Genomic DNA, 17,458 nt, shown 5'->3' on the forward strand with positions numbered 1-17,458 from the left:
TTTTCTTAAAAAAAAATTGTGTCTCGGACGCCCGTTCCAGAGGTGTCAGCAGATATGAGACTGCTAGAGGACAAAGGAAGCTGCTTTAATTTTATTATATATTTTTTTGTTTTCTGCCTCATTACTTCTCATAGCTTCTTCCTTGTTAAATGAGTCATTTGCACATCAATTTTCTTCTGGTTCTTCCCATCTGTTTGCCCATATAAGGATATCCTCCTTTTTTTTTTTTCCTTTAAACTTCCTGCCCAATCTTTCCTCCGCCTCTTAAAGCCCCTCTGGGCTAAATGCTTTTTTTTACATGTGGCATAGACCAAAATTTTCTTAGAAGCTGCCTGGATGTGGATCTCCTCCTCGTGTTCTTCCTGAATCTAGGCAGACGCTTCCATACTCACTGGCTTCCACTTTCTGTTCTTTCTAGAACACAGAAACGCTTCCTCACTCTTTTAACCGGGGATCCCTGAGTGTGTTGAGGAAGAAGTGGGAGATTCCCGGTCCTCCTGCTCGGACAGAAGTTAAGCACAGTGTCAGCTTTGCGCAGAGGCAAAGGGTCAACAGTCCTAAGACTGAAACAATCCCTGCTAGCCCTTCTGAAGTCGGCATCACCACTGTCCGCTCCCCAGTAAAGGAACAAAGCCGCTTCCGCTATCCCAGTGCCACAGAGCTCCATTCTCACTCTGCTGAGGTTGGAAATATGGAGCAAGACTTGGAGACTGCAAAGTTGGACACCCCTGAGCCTTCTCCTAAGATTGAAAAGTTTAATGTCCCATTGAACAGCCTGAAGATGATGTTTGAGAAGGGTGAAGCTGCTAACGATAAGGTAAGATATAGCCAAGAAATTGTGTTTTAATAGAACAGATCTGTGCATTTTATTTAATTGTTTCCTTGTCCTTGTTGTTGCCACCAGTTGCTCTTGTGACAGATGGAAAGCCAGACACTAGTCTTATGTTCAGCAGATCAAACAGTTGTATCTGAAGTTGCCAAAGTTTGCAATGAGCTCAGGCAGCTGTGTGCACAACCATGTGTCTAAGGCTGGATGAATGATCAAACTTTTCACCCTTCAGAATGTTGGCATTTAAACATATTCAAAAATTCTCTTTAAAGTATGCAATGATAACTGGTGGTTTATTTGTTGAACTACAACTCCCAGCATGCCTTCCAGACTAAATGCTATATTGAACTGCAAAAGCCAGAGCACCACAGGTTATATCCTCCCTCCCCCCCCTTCTGGCCTTAATCTCCTGTGGTTACAGTAACAGTGCCAAAGAAATGATTCCTTCTGTATGACATCCATGTCTGGGGTAAACGTCCACCTGACTTAAAAGATACATGTCAGCACTTTGAGACTGAGTCACCATGTGTTTGAGCCTCTTGTGATCAGGAAACAGCCGGCTCCTGAGCTCACTTTCTTTTCCTGCGTCTCCTGTTCATGAATACACATTGTGTACAGGATTTGACATTTTCCATTCAGTGTTGTATGTATGCGTATATATCTGACTGAGTGTGTAAAGTAGTCTTTTGGTGTGTGTGTGTGGTTTGTTTTTTTGTTTGTTTTTTTTTGTTTTTTGTTTCATTCCACCAGCAGATGTTTTGCTTGACACAGGAATTCAGACTTGCTAGCAACTAGTGTCTGCTTGCTGGGGTCCAGATTAGTATGGTAGATATACAATTGCTTGGTAATTTGATTACTTGGTAAAGTAGATTATAGGAAAAGATTATTTTCAGTCTTGCATGTTGCAACAGAATAGTCCCTGGCTTCCTAATACAAGTACAAACACAATTGTGTACCTCTATTGACATTTACAGAGATCATTTCCTTTTCTGTCTTTTTTTCTTTCAAAATACACATTTGGATTTCTGTAAATTGAATGAGAATTCCAGGCATTGTTTTGTTACAAAGAATGTGGTTTTATTTAGACTTCAGATGCTTTGAAATTTGACTTTGAAAGCCAAATTTCTTGCTGTATAAAAACAAGAGTACTCCCATGCCTGGGGGTTATTACTTGGTAAAGAATGTTATGTTTTACCCTTTGTCTTTCTGCTGTGCCAGTGAGCAGTGTGGCAGCTCTTGCCTACGCTAATGTATAGAGGAATAGGGCCACATCTGAGGAATATGGCCACATATGAGCTATGCCTTACTGAAGGTTGATGGCACGTTAAAGTGAAAACGAAACTGTCATATTTCACCCTTTGCATTTACTGAGCAAGTGATTAAACAGATGTGGAAAGGTTATAGTTGAAATGGGCATAGCCCATTCCCAGCATGCATGCTGTCTGATAAGCCAACTTTTTCCCCACAGATAATGCCTGGGTGTGTCTGCCTTCCGCCTGACAGGAAATCTAATACACAGACTTCTTATGTTTTGGCCTTTGTCCAGCAATCGTCTATTCAGCCCTTGTGGTTTGCTCTTCCTATCCCTGTTTCTCTATCCCAGGCTCTGGTTACAGTGCCGAGAGCAGCTATATTATGAGGTCATAGACTGTAAATCTCCCTCCCCCACCCTGGCTCTAACAGCAGGCATCTGAGCAGTGCTAGACCATTAACACTTTGTGGACTGTAACACTAGTTCATTGTTTCCCCATAGCTCAATCCACAGCCGTGCTGGGCATTAAGAACTGTAAAAAGAATGGATTGGGGGGGGGGCTTTTGGCTGTATGAAGAGAGCTGTGTCTGTCTGGGAGTTTCATTATATGTTAGATAATGGAGATATTGTAAAAATCTTTTTCTGTGTAAATTGAGTCTATGTAGCTACTAAAGACTTGTTTTCATGTGTAAATGCTGGTGTCCTACTTTACATTGCTGCAATACAGTACTACTCTATAATAACTGGCAGAGAAGCCACTTGCACCCCTCCAGCTGGTCTGTAACTACAAGTCCAACCATGTCTTGCAAGGCACAAGCTGACAGGGCATGCTGGAATTTGTTGTACCACAAGTCTTGTGTATATACTGTAATACACTGCTGGGCAGATCCCAGGAACTGGAGTGGTATCTCTATTGTCCGATGGAGATCTCCTCTATCTCGATCTGTCTGGCTTCTACACTTGACTGACGAGCTCCTAAATTCTGCATTTTGTCCCCTGTCTTAATGTGATCCAGTCACTTTATTTAGTGGTGTATGAAGTGATAATTGCCATGTAAGTAATATGTTGTAACACTGGATCTACTTGTCTGTCTAATGGCATAATGGCCGGTAACTTGGGCTTTCTATGGGCAGATGAGGGTTTTGGCATATACAAGAGTACTATGACTCATGGGTCTAAAAAACGAAATGGCTTTAGATGAAATAAAACTACAGAAGTTGGATATGCAGCAGGCGACCAATTGTCTGGACAGATTAGCTTAGCTGTGATGTGACTAATCATTATCATGGTTTACCAAAACATTGGAAAACGGATATGTCCCACTTATCAGATTGATTCATATACAGAAACCTGCGAGCCATTTGCTCATATTCTCCAGCTGAGGCTGTCCTGTTCCTAGGCTTACTTGCCTATCCACAACCAATATGTATTTTGTATTTGCATGAACCTACTTCATCCAGCTCTACTCTAATTCATGATAATGAGAATGAATACAGTTAATGTGCATTTGTTTTTAATCTGTTTACATGATAGTTGTGAAATTGACATACTGAGTGTTCAGTGACCCCCAGCTAGTCTTTATTTAGTGCAAGTTAAGCTCTATCAAGTAAGTTTCTAATTTCCGAACCCACTAGTTCAGCTCAAAGTAGCTCTGTCATTTTTGGGGCTTTTTCTTTACAGTTAAAGCCCCTGTTGTAGTTTATCCTTCAAAATAGGGAACACACATAGGAGAAAATAAAGTGGGTGGAATTAAAGCATCCTGTAGCCAATCACAGCAGAGGTTTCAGTCAGTAACTCCCACTTCAAAATGAAAATGTAGACACATTAGTTATCTTGGTTAATCTTAGTCAATCAGAGAATCTATGGCAAGATGTGAGGCTCCTGTCAAACTGGTACAGAAAGTTTGGTGTTGGAATGATCAAAGCCAATATATTCAGTTATCTGTATAATTTATGACTACCACAAAAGTACAATTAGAAAAGAGTATAGTGAAAAATAATTTTCCAGTTTGGCTTGTGAAATTTCTCTATAGTTCTGCAGTTTACATTCACTGAAGTTATATAGGTGAGACAGATACATGCATTATGTGACCACTAAAGAGAAACTTTGACTGGTGAATGTTTAGTACTAGTGTTGTATACATTCGCTGCTCTATCCTGTTGTTCTGCAACTCTGATTGTGATTTGAGATCTGAATTTTGTTTTTATTTTTCTCTCCTTTTAACTACAGCATCCTCAACGTGAACCTGGGAAAATTAATGTTGGGAGGCTGATGACTGAAAACTCCATCTCAAACGAAGACTCTGATGCCTCCTTCTCTGAGAAAAGTAGGTTTAATTGGTGGTTTGTTTTTTTTGTTTGTTTGTTTTTTTAATTCCTGTGTTTGGTTTTCTGTTGTTGAAACCTAAAGTAACTTATTTTATGGATAATGGAGGAATCCCTCTATTTCTTTCCTAGTATGATCATGCATGCCAGTTGTGCAGCTCAGAATTAGTGCCTTTTGGCCTCAGCCTTGTGTGTTGGGTTCCTGTGTGGACAACAGGAACAATTTTCATGTTTTAGTTTATGGTATCAGTTCTCCCCTGCTGTGAATCACAGGATATTACAAGTCTATGAGGACTTCCATGACTAAAGGCACAAGGCCCTCAGGTGGAGAACTTCTATACAGGTCACAATCTGATTCAAAAAAGTGTAGTTTTATTTCTTAATCCATGCACGTGACTCTGGGGAGAGAAGGGGCTTTCATTTGGTAACCCATTCAAATTGCATCTTGACTTCCTACTTGTTTTTAATTGAGGTGGTAGTTTTTTTTTTACTATTTAATAGTAACTTTAGCATATTCCACAGCTCTATAAAATGGGGGTGATGAAACCTACATTGCTTTTAATTAAGGGTGGTTGTTAAAGAAAGATTGTAATCAGGGACCTCAGTTTTCTGTCAGAAGACAAAGGATTGGTAGTAGATAAATGAGTTGCCCACTTTTTGAGCCTCCTCCTTACGTAGTGTCACATAATGATTTAGAGTGGCATCGCCAACTCCTTCGCCCCCTTTTCCATCAGGACCGCACCCATCAGTCGCAGGAGGCTAGAGAAGTGCAGTGATTGTATTACCTGACTGCTAAGGAGCTGCTGCTCAGCCCATTCAGTCACTACCTCTGTTGCACACCTTCGGTCCTAACATAAAACACAGGATTAGTCCTCCATGCTCACAGCTTCTCTTGTGATCAGCTGCTGCGTGCATGTAACACCAGCACGACAATGTGACACTGAAAGCTCTGCTGCACAACTTTAATATTCAGAATGTCTATTTTGCCTCTGACACAGCCAGTATTCTATTCACGTACAATGGCAATTCATTACTCCATTACTTGCCAAACAGATTGCACTATTGTATGTGGGAAAGAGCTGTGTGCTCATGGATGACCTTCTCTAACACTTGACCTGGTTTCATGTGAATTTGTATTTTAATTGAGATTTGCCAAACCTTGTGGGGCCTTGGGCACAAAAATCTGGTTTATTCCATTCCAGATCAATGCAGCTGATGACTATGCTTTCTGGCACACACTTATTACAAGCAGTGACATGCATCAAACCAATGTTTGCTCTGTAATATGACAGATAAGGAGCACCCCTTTCTTTCCACAGAATGTTCTTTTCATGCCCAGAGTAATTTATTTACAGCCAATAAATTGTTTTAAAATGAAGTGTAAAGTATCGCTACAGATTACTGAAGTATACAGATGTACACACATTTACACATTTTTGAGCCTGGGGGAAATCCAGATAAAGGTACAAATACATGTTTATATTTGCATGCAGGGAAATCTTGCATGTGACTAGTGGGCAGCTTTATTTTCATACTGGGGCATAGAAATCAGCTAAGAAATGCCCCGCTTTAAAACTGTAAATCTGTGTGCAGATTTTCAGTTCTTCCCCTACATACCCTGCCCCCCTAAGCTCGGCATGGTTTTGTCAAGGTGCAAATTAGCCATTAGATCACGTCCTAGAGACGTTTCTGAGTGCAGAGTTCAGAGTGCATGTGGGGCTCTGAGGGCATGTGGGACTATTTTAGAGCAAGTGGAAGATTGGAAGCCCTTGAATTATATCTGGTTTGGTAATCACTGGTTTAGGTTCTGGTAGACTTGGTGAAGACATGGATGTGGTTTAATTCTTGTAGACATACAGGATAATACTATGTCCTGAAGTAGATTTTGTGACAAATCTAATTTAGAGTGGGCTACAGAAGTCTTTAGCCAACATTGACTTACTCCTGAAACAAACTAAATAGTGCAAAATATTGGAGGTGTTACTATCTGGAGACGTAATGATTGCCTGATCAGCTAGTTTGGTATACATGATATTTTGGATTACTGTTTAATCCTGCACCACAGGGGCAGAGTTTGCTTTTGTTTCTATCTACTTTTCCAACCTAATCTTGATTATCTTAATGTGAGGGGTCTTGGTATTTGACATTGAGCAGGTGGGGTTTGTCTGTGCTTGTTGCACTGGATCTTCTACATGTGGCGGATGATTGGCATATCATTAGTACCTGACATATCATTAGCACATGTCTTATTGACAGCCATAATTGTTTTGATATTTATCAACATCATCATTTATTTATATAGCACCAGCAAACTCCGTAGTGCGGATTATTTTTAAGTACTGCATTTTATATGTAAATCCATATAGATATGTGCAAATCTAGGTTCCTTATTGTCCAAGTGTATGTGCGTATGTTACCCATAGTGTCCACTGTACAGTAGGTGTTGACCTCTTCTGTGTTCTCATTCTTTCAGGTCCTTCCATCAGTTCTCCTGACAGCAGTCCCAGCAAGCTCGTCGCTCAGAAAAGCCTTGAGATTTCCCATGTCCTGGAGACCTCCTCTCTAAAGGACCGAATGGCCAAGTACCAAGCCGCTCTGAGTAAACAGTCCAAACCGGTGTCTCCTACGGTATGTCCGGATATAGCTTATAAACCCTTCTTAAGTCTGATTAAAAACAGACTGTTGTGTGTTGTCATATAACCAGTAAACATTTTACAGCTGGATTGATAAACAATAACCGGTAACTTACTCCTCTTATCTGTGTTCTCACAACGGTTCTTAAACGTGTCATCCGTTCTTGTCCAACGTATGTGGGTTTTTTTTTGAAGGGGGGGGGGGGGGTTGCTGATTTAATGCTACAAGAGTTATTTATGTTTCCTCTTATATACAAACATTTGCCTGATGTATTTAATGTATGTGTTTCTGTACAGCCCAAAACAAAGGGATTGGATGGGGGCAAAGAAAAGTCTATTTGGACAATGACTCCTGTCTGGTCTTGGCCATAGGTCTAGTCATTTAGATGCGGTGCAGAATCTCTGGATACACTTATTCCCTCTCCCTTTACTGGGACCTGCTGGGAAGTGGCGCCTGCATGAGTCTCCCATGTTCAAAGGGCGCAGTACAAATTCATTTGTGAGCTGATGGTTTACTGAATGCAGAATAAACATTGTGTTGTGCTGGTAGAAACAGGACACTACCTAAGGAAGGAAAAGCTGAAACTATTCCTGGAATGAGAGAAGCCATTCCCATCCCCCTTGTGTCCTGGCTTCTAGCGAATGTTTCTTTTGGTAAAATAGAATCTCGAGAGGCTCTGGAGTACCTTTCATAATACATAATAAAAATCTAGAAGGGTAGTTCACATGCAGTAATTAAAATTAAAAGAAATAATGGTTAATCAGATTTCGTTTATTTATTTTTTTGTTAATGTCAGCTGTTTTGCAATTTATGCAAATCCTTTCTGATTGGCTCTCATAGCCTACAGTGTGGGTAAAATTGTAAGGCAATAGCTAGTCTAAAATTAAATTTTGATTTTGGCCGTATGTATGTATATATCACCAAAGCCTTTGGTTGGCAGGGCATGCTGGGTGTTGTAGTTCCACAGCAGCTGGTTAGAAATTAATATGCTTACCTCTGATTTGTGTTACTATTTGCTTAGTTGCATTGTGGGACAGCTTCTGGCCGTCTTCCATACTAGAGATATAATCCATGCGTGTTTGCAGTGTAGTGCAATATCCTCTTCCTGTGTTACTAATGACTCACTCTCCAGAGCAGCACTGCCCACGGGTACTTTCTATGCTTTAATTTGAGGTAAATGTGAAAATGATATTATGCTGGGAAATGCATTTATCAGCAGGATGCAGCTCTTCGCTGCTGTTTCACTGATCCTGATTATTACATAATATAATCCTTCACTTAAGTTCTCACCAAGCTCCAAAGCAACAGTTTTTAATACGGTGCAGAAAGTACATGTGGCTGTAGTGTTTGCTGTGGATATTTTTTCCTGTTTGCATTTAATTTGTCATCATGCCACTTAGATAGGAAAGAGCCCACAACACTGGGACATTGACCTTAGAACTTGTAAGACAGTAAGCTGGGACAGCTTTTCATCACTGATCACTGACTGTGCAGCACAGAAGTGATTTCCTGTGTATTTTCTGTCCCTAAGTAATGACTTGTCGAGCAGATAAACTGGTCTGTCTACTTCTACTCGGAAACATTTGCTAGCTCCTTGCAGACAGTCAGTCATACCTCTGCTGGTTACAGATCTATAGTTTATGTACACAGTTTTTGAAGCGGTCTATAGATCTGTTTAGTTGTCTTGGGTAAAAATACATGCAAGTAATGTATAGTACACCGTGCCGCCTGGGGGTTACATCAGAAAGGTATACACAGCGCATGTATGTGGTAGGAAATTATGTTAATGTTGTAGACACAGGTTAATGCTGAACAAATGGCACGCTCCATCTCCCTTTAATTCTGTTATTTAAAGTGAAATTGTCACCTACACACCCTAGAGGCAGCCATTTTGTGGGCTTAACTAAGCAGCCTATCGGTTCCCTAAGATTCGGTGACATCACAACGACTCTATTTATTTCTGCTGCAGTTATTTTACGTCTGAGAATCCCTTTCGAGTCACAAAATATTGGTGGATGTATATTCCTGATGGGCGTTGTTTGTTTTTTTTCTTGTTTGTTTTATTTTTCTCCAAGAAGAACTTCTAAACCCTTGTGTGTGGTGTTAAGACTTTCGGTTTTTTAAGCTTGTGGTCTTTTTTTTGGAGGGGGGGGGGGGGGGGTGTTATTTGTCCAACTTTTACATTTTAATAGATAAGAAGCAAAATGCAGTGGGCAGCAACATATCTCTTAAGTAAAAGTTTGCAGTGCAACCCACAAAATGACCAACTTTACTGTATTTTACACAAATGCAAAGCTCTATCTAAAATATATATATATATATATATATATATATATATATATATATATATATATATATATATATATATATATATATATATATATATATATATATATTATTTATTTTTGTTTACTCTTCAGCAGAATGATGTGAAAGTGGTTTGGAACGATGTGGTTAACCAAAAGTCAGAGCAGAAGGAAAACGTTCCCCCAAGTCCGTCACGCTCCAACTCCTCTTTCGATGGTGAAAAGGTAATAGGAGTCTGCAGAGGGAAGACGTGATCTGTTCAATGTGTAAATGGACTTTACCTAATCCTTCGTATCTTTCTTACACTTTTTTTTTTTTTCCCTTCCCCAGAGGTCTCTGAGCGAGAACAGTCCTGTTACCCCCAGGAGCAGAACAGATAGTAATGGTAAATTGTGCAGCAGATATTTTGCCTGATCTAGTGACGCTGTTGGCAGTTATAGTTGAAGTCTTTAGTTGTACACATGAACTTTGTTTAAAATGGAAATTGAATCACAACTAGACAGTAACATTTACCGAAGCCTGTGTAGTTGGCATATGCTTGTCTTCTCCTATCCACAACGCAGATGCTACAATGACCATGTCCAGCCGTTGTGCCCAGCGGTGGTGGTCACTAACGCAACTACCACTACAGCAACAATACCTTACCCGACTTCATAAGGCAGAATCTGGGAATCACGATGGAATGTTAACAGTGAAGGTTTCAAATCACTATTTGTCACAATCGCGAACAATGCAGAAGCCAGCAGACAGTCATGTGACTTTCTTGGAGTATACTATTATTAAGGGACTGCGGAATGGACAAAGTAGAAGACTTTCTTGGAGTATACTATTAGGGGTGTTAAATGACTAAAGCAGGGAGTCATCATATGGGCAATGGACCAATCCTTCTACTTTGTCCATTCCGCAGTCCCTGCTTTACTCATTTAACACCCTTAATAATAGTATACTCCAAGAAAGTCACATGACTTTGTCTGCTGGCTTCTGCATTGTTCGTGATTGTGACAAATAGTGATTTGAAACCTTCGCTGTTAACATTCCATCGTGATTCCCAGATTCTGCCTTATGAAGTCGGGTAAGTCCTTGTCGCTGTAGTGGTAGTCGGAGACACGTACCCAACCCATGCCCAGGAGGTGTGTAGTAAATACTGTATCTTAATACCAATTGTAACTTTAAAATACATATCATTAATTATAGAATCTTGCTGTGTCTTTAAAAATTGTGACAATACACAAAAGCAGCCATTTAAAATATTAATTTTTAAAATGCACATCTGTACTTCGTTCTCATTAGGCTTGCCAGGGTTTAAGTACATGTAGAACTGTGTGTGGCTTTTAACATTAAAGTTTATTTTGAATCCACAGGTAAATTGGAAGAAGAGAACCAGAGACCCAGCAGTTCTCCTGGTTACAACCCTCAAATAAGAGCATTAAACCAACTGGAATCCTCCCCTCCTAAAATTACCAAGGTGAATAGCTGATAATTACTAGGCTGGTATACACTCTATGTTGGCCTTCTAGTGCTATCTTTGCTGTAGCAGGCATCTTACAAGCTTGTGTGCGCGCCCAGTGTCTGATAAAGTGAAGCACTTGGCATATTACTTGTCTGTTTAGTTTCTTTGCTTTAAATAGTTGGTACATGATCTGAAAATCCTCATAGTTTTTGGTAAGCACTATAATTACAAGTCATTAATTGCAATGCCATCCGTGTTGGCTGTAAAGGATTACATTGCATAACATTTAGTGACTTAAAATGCTGGGATTCTTGATGAAGTCATCTTTGCAGTGATGCAATCTGATTGGATTGTAACGTTGGCCAGCAAAATGATTGGCGGCTGGCTCTCACTCTTGCAAAGTTGAAGTGTTTACTAACATGGTTTCTTCAATCTGTTTTATCAAATTCAGATTCTGATTGTTTAGTATAGGACCACACAGTGAGTCATGAAATTGACAAATCAAAATATTATGATTACTACTGTGAGTAGCTTAAGTCAGATTCTGGATACTTGCTATTGATATGTAACTTTAAGGGGCATATTCAGTTGTTGAAAATCTCGCGCTCCGCGCACTATTACCGTTATTACGGTATTGCGTTATTACGCGGCGGGGAAACTAAAGAATTGAATACCCCCCTAAGTGTTTATAATATAAACATTAAGGGGCATATTCATTTAGGGTTCTGGTCCGCGGTAACGCACATTACCGCGGAAAGTGCGCGTTATTGCAGGTATTACGGTACCGCAATAATGCGGATTTTCGTATGCAACCCTATGGGCTGCGAACGAAAATCCACGTTATTGCGGTAACGTGGATTAAGTTTGCTGCGCAATCCCGCGCACCAGAATTGTAATTTAATATGCCCCTTAGTTTGTTACAAAAAAAACCCCAAAAAACAGAGTTGGAGGTAAAATTAGAGTAAGATATATCCTGGTGGATCAGAGTTACTTTTCATTAGATCACAATCTGTTTGACTACATTTCTATTTTTCTTTATTTCTCTCTTCCAGCTTCTGTCTCCTGATTCCTTCTATTCGCTCCTGTCCTCCTCTCCCCTTGTAGTCTGACCTCCACAGCCTCCACCCTAAGGCCTTCTCTTCCTCCGAGCTGCAATGCAGACAGCGCGTACAACCCTCCCTGTACGTGTCTCTTACATGCTGCACTATTGCATTCACCCATACAATTTAACTTGACCTAGTTCATGATTAATTCAGATGTCATACGAGATTGCTTTGTTCACTGCATGCTACATTCCAGGGAGATGTCTGGGTAATGCAGGTGGCCCTGGTAGCACATGACCTAATCTAGGTGGAGAATTCCAACCTTAGAATGCATGAATACCTTGTGACATGTATGGTGACACCCATTAAAGCACAATCTGCTACATTTCTACTATGTGCCGTCCCCCCGCCCCGCTTATAGGTACACTAATGGGAAGAGAGAACTTGTCGACTATTAAATCTAGTTTTGTTGCCATAATCCCTCTTAAACCTTGTCTACTTTTGACATTACAGGTTTGAGGGTTTTTGTTTTCTATGAAGGGGTGGGGTTACTTATTTGAACTAGTCAATTGGTAGAATTGTCACATGACTGAGAGCTTCCTATGGAAAGTATCAAGTTCTAAATGTGTGCAAACCTTTACACTTGTACACATTGATGTTGTGCTTCTGCTATCGTCATGCTACTATTCTTAAAGTTCCTTCATTCTTCCATCCTTCATTCAGTTGTTTGTGAAACTAAGCATGTCAGAATAAGCGAGGCATGCATTTTGAGCCTAAATAATTGTCTATTCATTTGTGTGTTGAACAGAAGTTTCAGCTGCCTGCAAGAGAGAGTTGCTTTGCATGTCAGAAGACTGTCTACCCCATGGAACGCTTTTTTGCCAATCAGCAAGTGTATCACAACAGCTGCTTCCGCTGTACTCACTGCTCCACCAAGCTCAGGTACGTGACAGTCTAATGCATGCAGTTGGGAGTGACTTAAGCCCATGTGTATACAGCAACCTATCGGTCTACTATGAGCCTGTTACACAGGACACATTACTCTCTATGTTATGTGGGTAGTCTATATACAAGCTGGAGAAAACCTTTTTCTGGACACAGTTTGCACATTTAACTTGTGGGTCAATGATCTGTATTTCAAAATTGTCTTCTCTGGTCTTTTGTCAACAAAGTGTTGAAACGCCTGGGTACCGCCTGTGCGTGTCAGTCCTTTGTTGCAGCATTCTACATCACAGTATGCAGAAGAGAGAATCAGGAGAAGTACTATTATATAACTGCTCTGCTTATTAAATTAAAATACCAGATGTTTAAAGGACTGCTAAATACAATTTCTTAGCAAGCAATTGAAGCACTGGTCTGTCTTCCCTGACCTCCCTATGCAGCCTGTATGTGAAAGGAAATATACCAACGTCAAGATACATCTCACATCTTAGATGGTGGCCCAAAGGATGCAGGCAAATAAACAGCTTGCAAAGCTTTCAGATCTTGTTCAACCTCCAAAATTGCTTGCTGTGCCCCTGTGTTTGGATTCAGTTTCCTCTGCAGAACTGCTTTTTTAATGGCTGGCTAACTCAAGTCTATAAACACTTCCATTATTTCTGATATAGTTTGGTAATTATTACATAATGTATGCAATTATAGGCTTCATTTCTCATTAATTGACGGCCACGTTTTATGAACCAGGTGTATGCTTTTGGTGCATTATAATACTGAGAAAGGTGTTTTGTTACAGTAAAACTATATTTATTTTGTTCTTTCAACAGTCTTGGGAACTATGCCTCACTGCATGGCAATGCGTATTGCAAGCCTCACTTTAACCAGCTATTCAAGGCGAAAGGAAACTACGATGAGGGCTTTGGGCATAAACCACACAAAGAATTGTGGGAGGGTAAGAAAGACTTCATTGAAAACCAGGAGACCATAGTCCGACAGACTAATGACACTGAAGACCCCGGCAGCCCTGTCGTAGAAGAAGCGCCAATTGCTAAAGTTGGTGTTCTGGCAGCATCTATGGAAGCTAAAAGTGGTAGTATTGCACTTGATCGTGAAAAACAGGTGGAGACCAAAAAGCTAAAAATTGCTTGGCCACCTCCAACTGAATCCTCTGGCTCAGGAGCCTCTTTGGAAGAGAACGTTAAAGTGTTCAAGCCAAAATGGCCACCAAGCGAAGACCTTGTGAAAACCGAGAGTGAGGAATATTCTGACCTGAAGAAACTACGGAGAACTTCCTCTCTTAAAGAACGCAGCCGTCCATTCACATTAAGTGTGGCAAAGCCAGTGGTCACCAACAACCAGAAACAACCAGAAAGCTTGTCTATGCCGTCGCCTGTATTGAAAAAGTTTGATTCTTTAAAACTTAGGGATGACTTGGAAGCAGGGCAAGAAGAAATAACAGTGAATATAGAGAGAGTGCCCATGCTGGATCTTGCAGACAAATTACCCAGAGAAACTGAAGCCAAGGAAGAGACGACTGCTCCAGTTGAAGATCAAAGCTTCTTAGAAAATGGGGACACTTATGAGATGGAGGTTTCCGACCAGCAACTCTCCCCTGAAGGGTCTAGCCATTCTAAACACTCCAGCATGGAAGATCTAGCAACGACTAAGGAGGAGCTGTCTCCAATTCAGAACCGCAAGTCTCAAGACATTGGTTACTGGGAGGGAGAAGAAGTGGAAGAACTCAGTGTGGAAGATCAAATAAAGAGAAATCGTTATTATGAGGAAGATGATTCCGATTAATGCGTCATCTCTTAAAGGGTCTTTATGCTGTATATGGCTGAGCCTTAATATGTTAGATGTTCTGGTAAAAGTGATCCCTTGCTGTATTTAGTGTATAATTGCTCTTTTTAAAACGGTTGTTCTGATTTATTTTTTTTTTAGGTTTTTTTTTTTTTATTGTTTTTTAGTTAATATTTAATGTTGCTCAAATTAAAATGGCATCTTTGGCAGACACAAATCATAGGACGCAGATTGCATTAGGAAAAGATAATCTTCACTCTAGTTGAAGGGCCTTTTATTGCACGGGGTTGCCCTGGGTCTAGGAGAGAGGGAGGTGCTTGCTGTACAGTTTGAGATAGTAGCGTGAATGTATGGCACTTTGTAGTAAATATAAAACTACCAATTAAATCTGCCTTCATACAGCCAATGACAAATATGTATTTGCTATTTATGCAAATTCTGCCTGATGCGTTCTGTAGTTCTTGCTAGGTCCTACAAAAGTTCATAAGAACTGTCCAGTATTTTAACTTTATTGTAACCCCACTGCCCCATATAATGGAAGGGTCTGGATTCCCTGCCATTTGTGAGAACTCTTGTCCCTGTTGTCTTCTCAGTGCCCTATCCCACTCCTGTAGCAGGCAAGGGAAGTTTGGAATTCAAGTAGTCTGACACCTCTGCTGTCTTGTGTCGAGAACACTGATTGGACGGCTAAGCAGCCTTCACATCCATGCTCTCAACAAAAGATGTTGGAGTGTTAACGTTTTTTTAGTTTTCTGCTTCCTCTTGCTGCTTAATTGATGGTTGAGCAACAATCATAGGGGGAGTTCTGACACAGGTTTGACGCTACACAAATAAAAAAACTGGAGTCTTTCGTTAAGCATTCGGGACTTTTTGCATCTTCGAAAGCGAAGGCAACTAATAACTTCAATTTGTAAGCTGCATAATATACTAGCAAGCATTCAAGATACTCTTCTGAAATCATGCTGCAAATTTCACTGTGTTAATATAAAACATTCCATGTAGGTTCATAGATATTTAAAGCTGTATTGTAACACTTAAGTTTGATTGCAGCCAGATTCTCTTGCATTGAAATATGTGGGGAGGTGCTTATGCAAGTTATAAACCTTTTGCTTTGCACAGCTGCATAAACATTTTTTTAATATCGTATACTTTTATATGAAAGCAACTTTCTCTTGCGCCAAGCTGTGTTCGATTCTCTGTAGGTGATTTTCCTTAAACAAGTTCTCAAACACTACTGTTTCAGGTGCAATGTATTTTTAATTCCTTTTTGGGAAAGTAGTCATTTTAGAACCTAAAAAGTTAACTGGAAAAATGACCAAAGTCCTGGAACATCTGGAGCCTTCAGTTCTGGTTGGATAATTCCAGCCTAGAACCCCCCCACCCAGTGGGTCTAATGCAATGTGCCGTTCCTTTTATACTATTACATGTTAGGAACTGTTTTAAAGTGTCCCTGGAAGGGGCCATTTTGTAGGCTAAAGCCATATTCATGTGAATGTTGTCCGTCATTGCTTCGGTGACGTCTCCGATTCTTAGTTAATTGACTTCTCACAAGTATTGTTTGAGCCCACAAAATGGCTGAATTCTTTGTGTGTAGTTCATGGTTGCTAAGCCACACTAAACTGACACATTATTATTTTGCAAGTTAATTTACATTTTTGCACTGGAATCATAAGAGACATCTAAACTATGCAAGTTGAAGACTGAATACTTGTACATTCCTCGTTTGCTGCTGATGAATGTATCCGATGCTTAATCAGAGGTTTTGTTTTAAACTTGTTGAATACATGGTTGACATTTTTTTTGGTAATATCTGAAGACACACGTTCGGCATCAGAAACTTTGCAAAACATTTCATATTCATAAATACAGTAGGGTACAGTACATATAAGATGAGTTTTAAAGGGCTTGTTTGTATTTTTGTTGTGGGTGGTTTTGGATTTTTTTTTTTTTTTTTTTTTTTTTTTTGTTCTTTCAGATATTTTACCCATATGTTTTTTTGAAAGAAAGTCGAGTTTTTATACAAAGTGCAGCTGGATGTTAAGTTGGTACTGTATTTTAAAAAAAGTTGTAATATATTTGCTTCCCAACCAATCTGACAATAAAGAGATTTTTATTCAGAATTGATTGTTCATTCTCTCTTATTCTCTTCCTCCTCTTACTTCTATACATTTGCAAGGAGTTGGTCAACATTTTCACAATTTTCCATTTTTATTAAGTTTTTAAAACCTATTTAATCAGTTTTTTTCTTCTTTTATTTGTTTTTATTGAAACCCCAAGGGAGTGGCGATGGGGGCACAGAATGGACGAGGGAGGTGGGATGGGGATGTACAATTGTCCATTTGAAAAAGAAATCTACATTGCACAAGACAGAATGAACTATACAACAAACAATATTACAGTATAATATGTCAAAGAAAAGAGTTCAGAATGAATAAGAGGAGGCACTGTGATGGTGGGGGGGTCAAGAAGAGGGGACCTGGGGGAATGTTCGTAAGAGTATGAAGGGGAGTGGTGTCCAGTTCGTGAGCAAAAAGTGTTTATAAATAAAAGTATAAATGTATCCTAGAAAGCTCTAGCATAATGTAGAGGGCATCATGATACAAATAGAATCCTACAACGACATGAAACAAGGAAAAGATGGCCCTGCCCAAATGAGCTTACAATCAGGTGTCTACACAAGTTCTAGATCCGTTTAGAATTTTGTATCCTGTTTTTGGGCTGGGTGGACACACAAGTGCCTGCAGTGTGCAGGAACTCTGCACTACACCAGGGTTTCCCCAAGCCCAGTCCTCGGGACCTTCTTAACCTTGCAGGTTTTCCATATCGCCTTTCTAGCGCACAGATGTATTCATTAGACTGAAACATTGTTACGGATTCACAGGT

General features: G+C 40.0%; 1 protein-coding gene across 3 annotated transcripts in view; it reads left to right on the forward strand.

Moving 5' to 3' along the window:
- The window catches only part of LIMA1 (LIM domain and actin binding 1), a 34,020-nt gene extending 17,325 nt beyond the window's left edge, over window positions 1-16,695 (forward strand). Inside the window, exons 4-11 of one of the 3 annotated variants that reach the window (XM_075199112.1) lie at window positions 419-817; window positions 4,311-4,407; window positions 6,879-7,033; window positions 9,463-9,570; window positions 9,677-9,731; window positions 10,708-10,811; window positions 12,648-12,781; window positions 13,603-16,695. In XM_075199112.1, coding sequence (XP_075055213.1) covers window positions 419-817; window positions 4,311-4,407; window positions 6,879-7,033; window positions 9,463-9,570; window positions 9,677-9,731; window positions 10,708-10,811; window positions 12,648-12,781; window positions 13,603-14,575 — 2,025 coding nt within the window. In that variant the 3' untranslated portion in view covers window positions 14,576-16,695. Of the gene's footprint in view, window positions 1-418; window positions 818-4,310; window positions 4,408-6,878; window positions 7,034-9,459; window positions 9,571-9,676; window positions 9,732-10,707; window positions 10,812-12,647; window positions 12,782-13,602 lie in introns of all 3 variants that reach the window. The other 2 variants (XM_075199111.1, XM_075199113.1) reach the window with 2 other exon arrangements.
- Window positions 16,696-17,458: the final 763 nt, after the last annotated feature.

The sequence above is a fragment of the Mixophyes fleayi genome, chromosome 2 (genome assembly GCF_038048845.1).
Source record: "Mixophyes fleayi isolate aMixFle1 chromosome 2, aMixFle1.hap1, whole genome shotgun sequence".
Taxonomy (NCBI): domain Eukaryota; kingdom Metazoa; phylum Chordata; class Amphibia; order Anura; family Limnodynastidae; genus Mixophyes; species Mixophyes fleayi.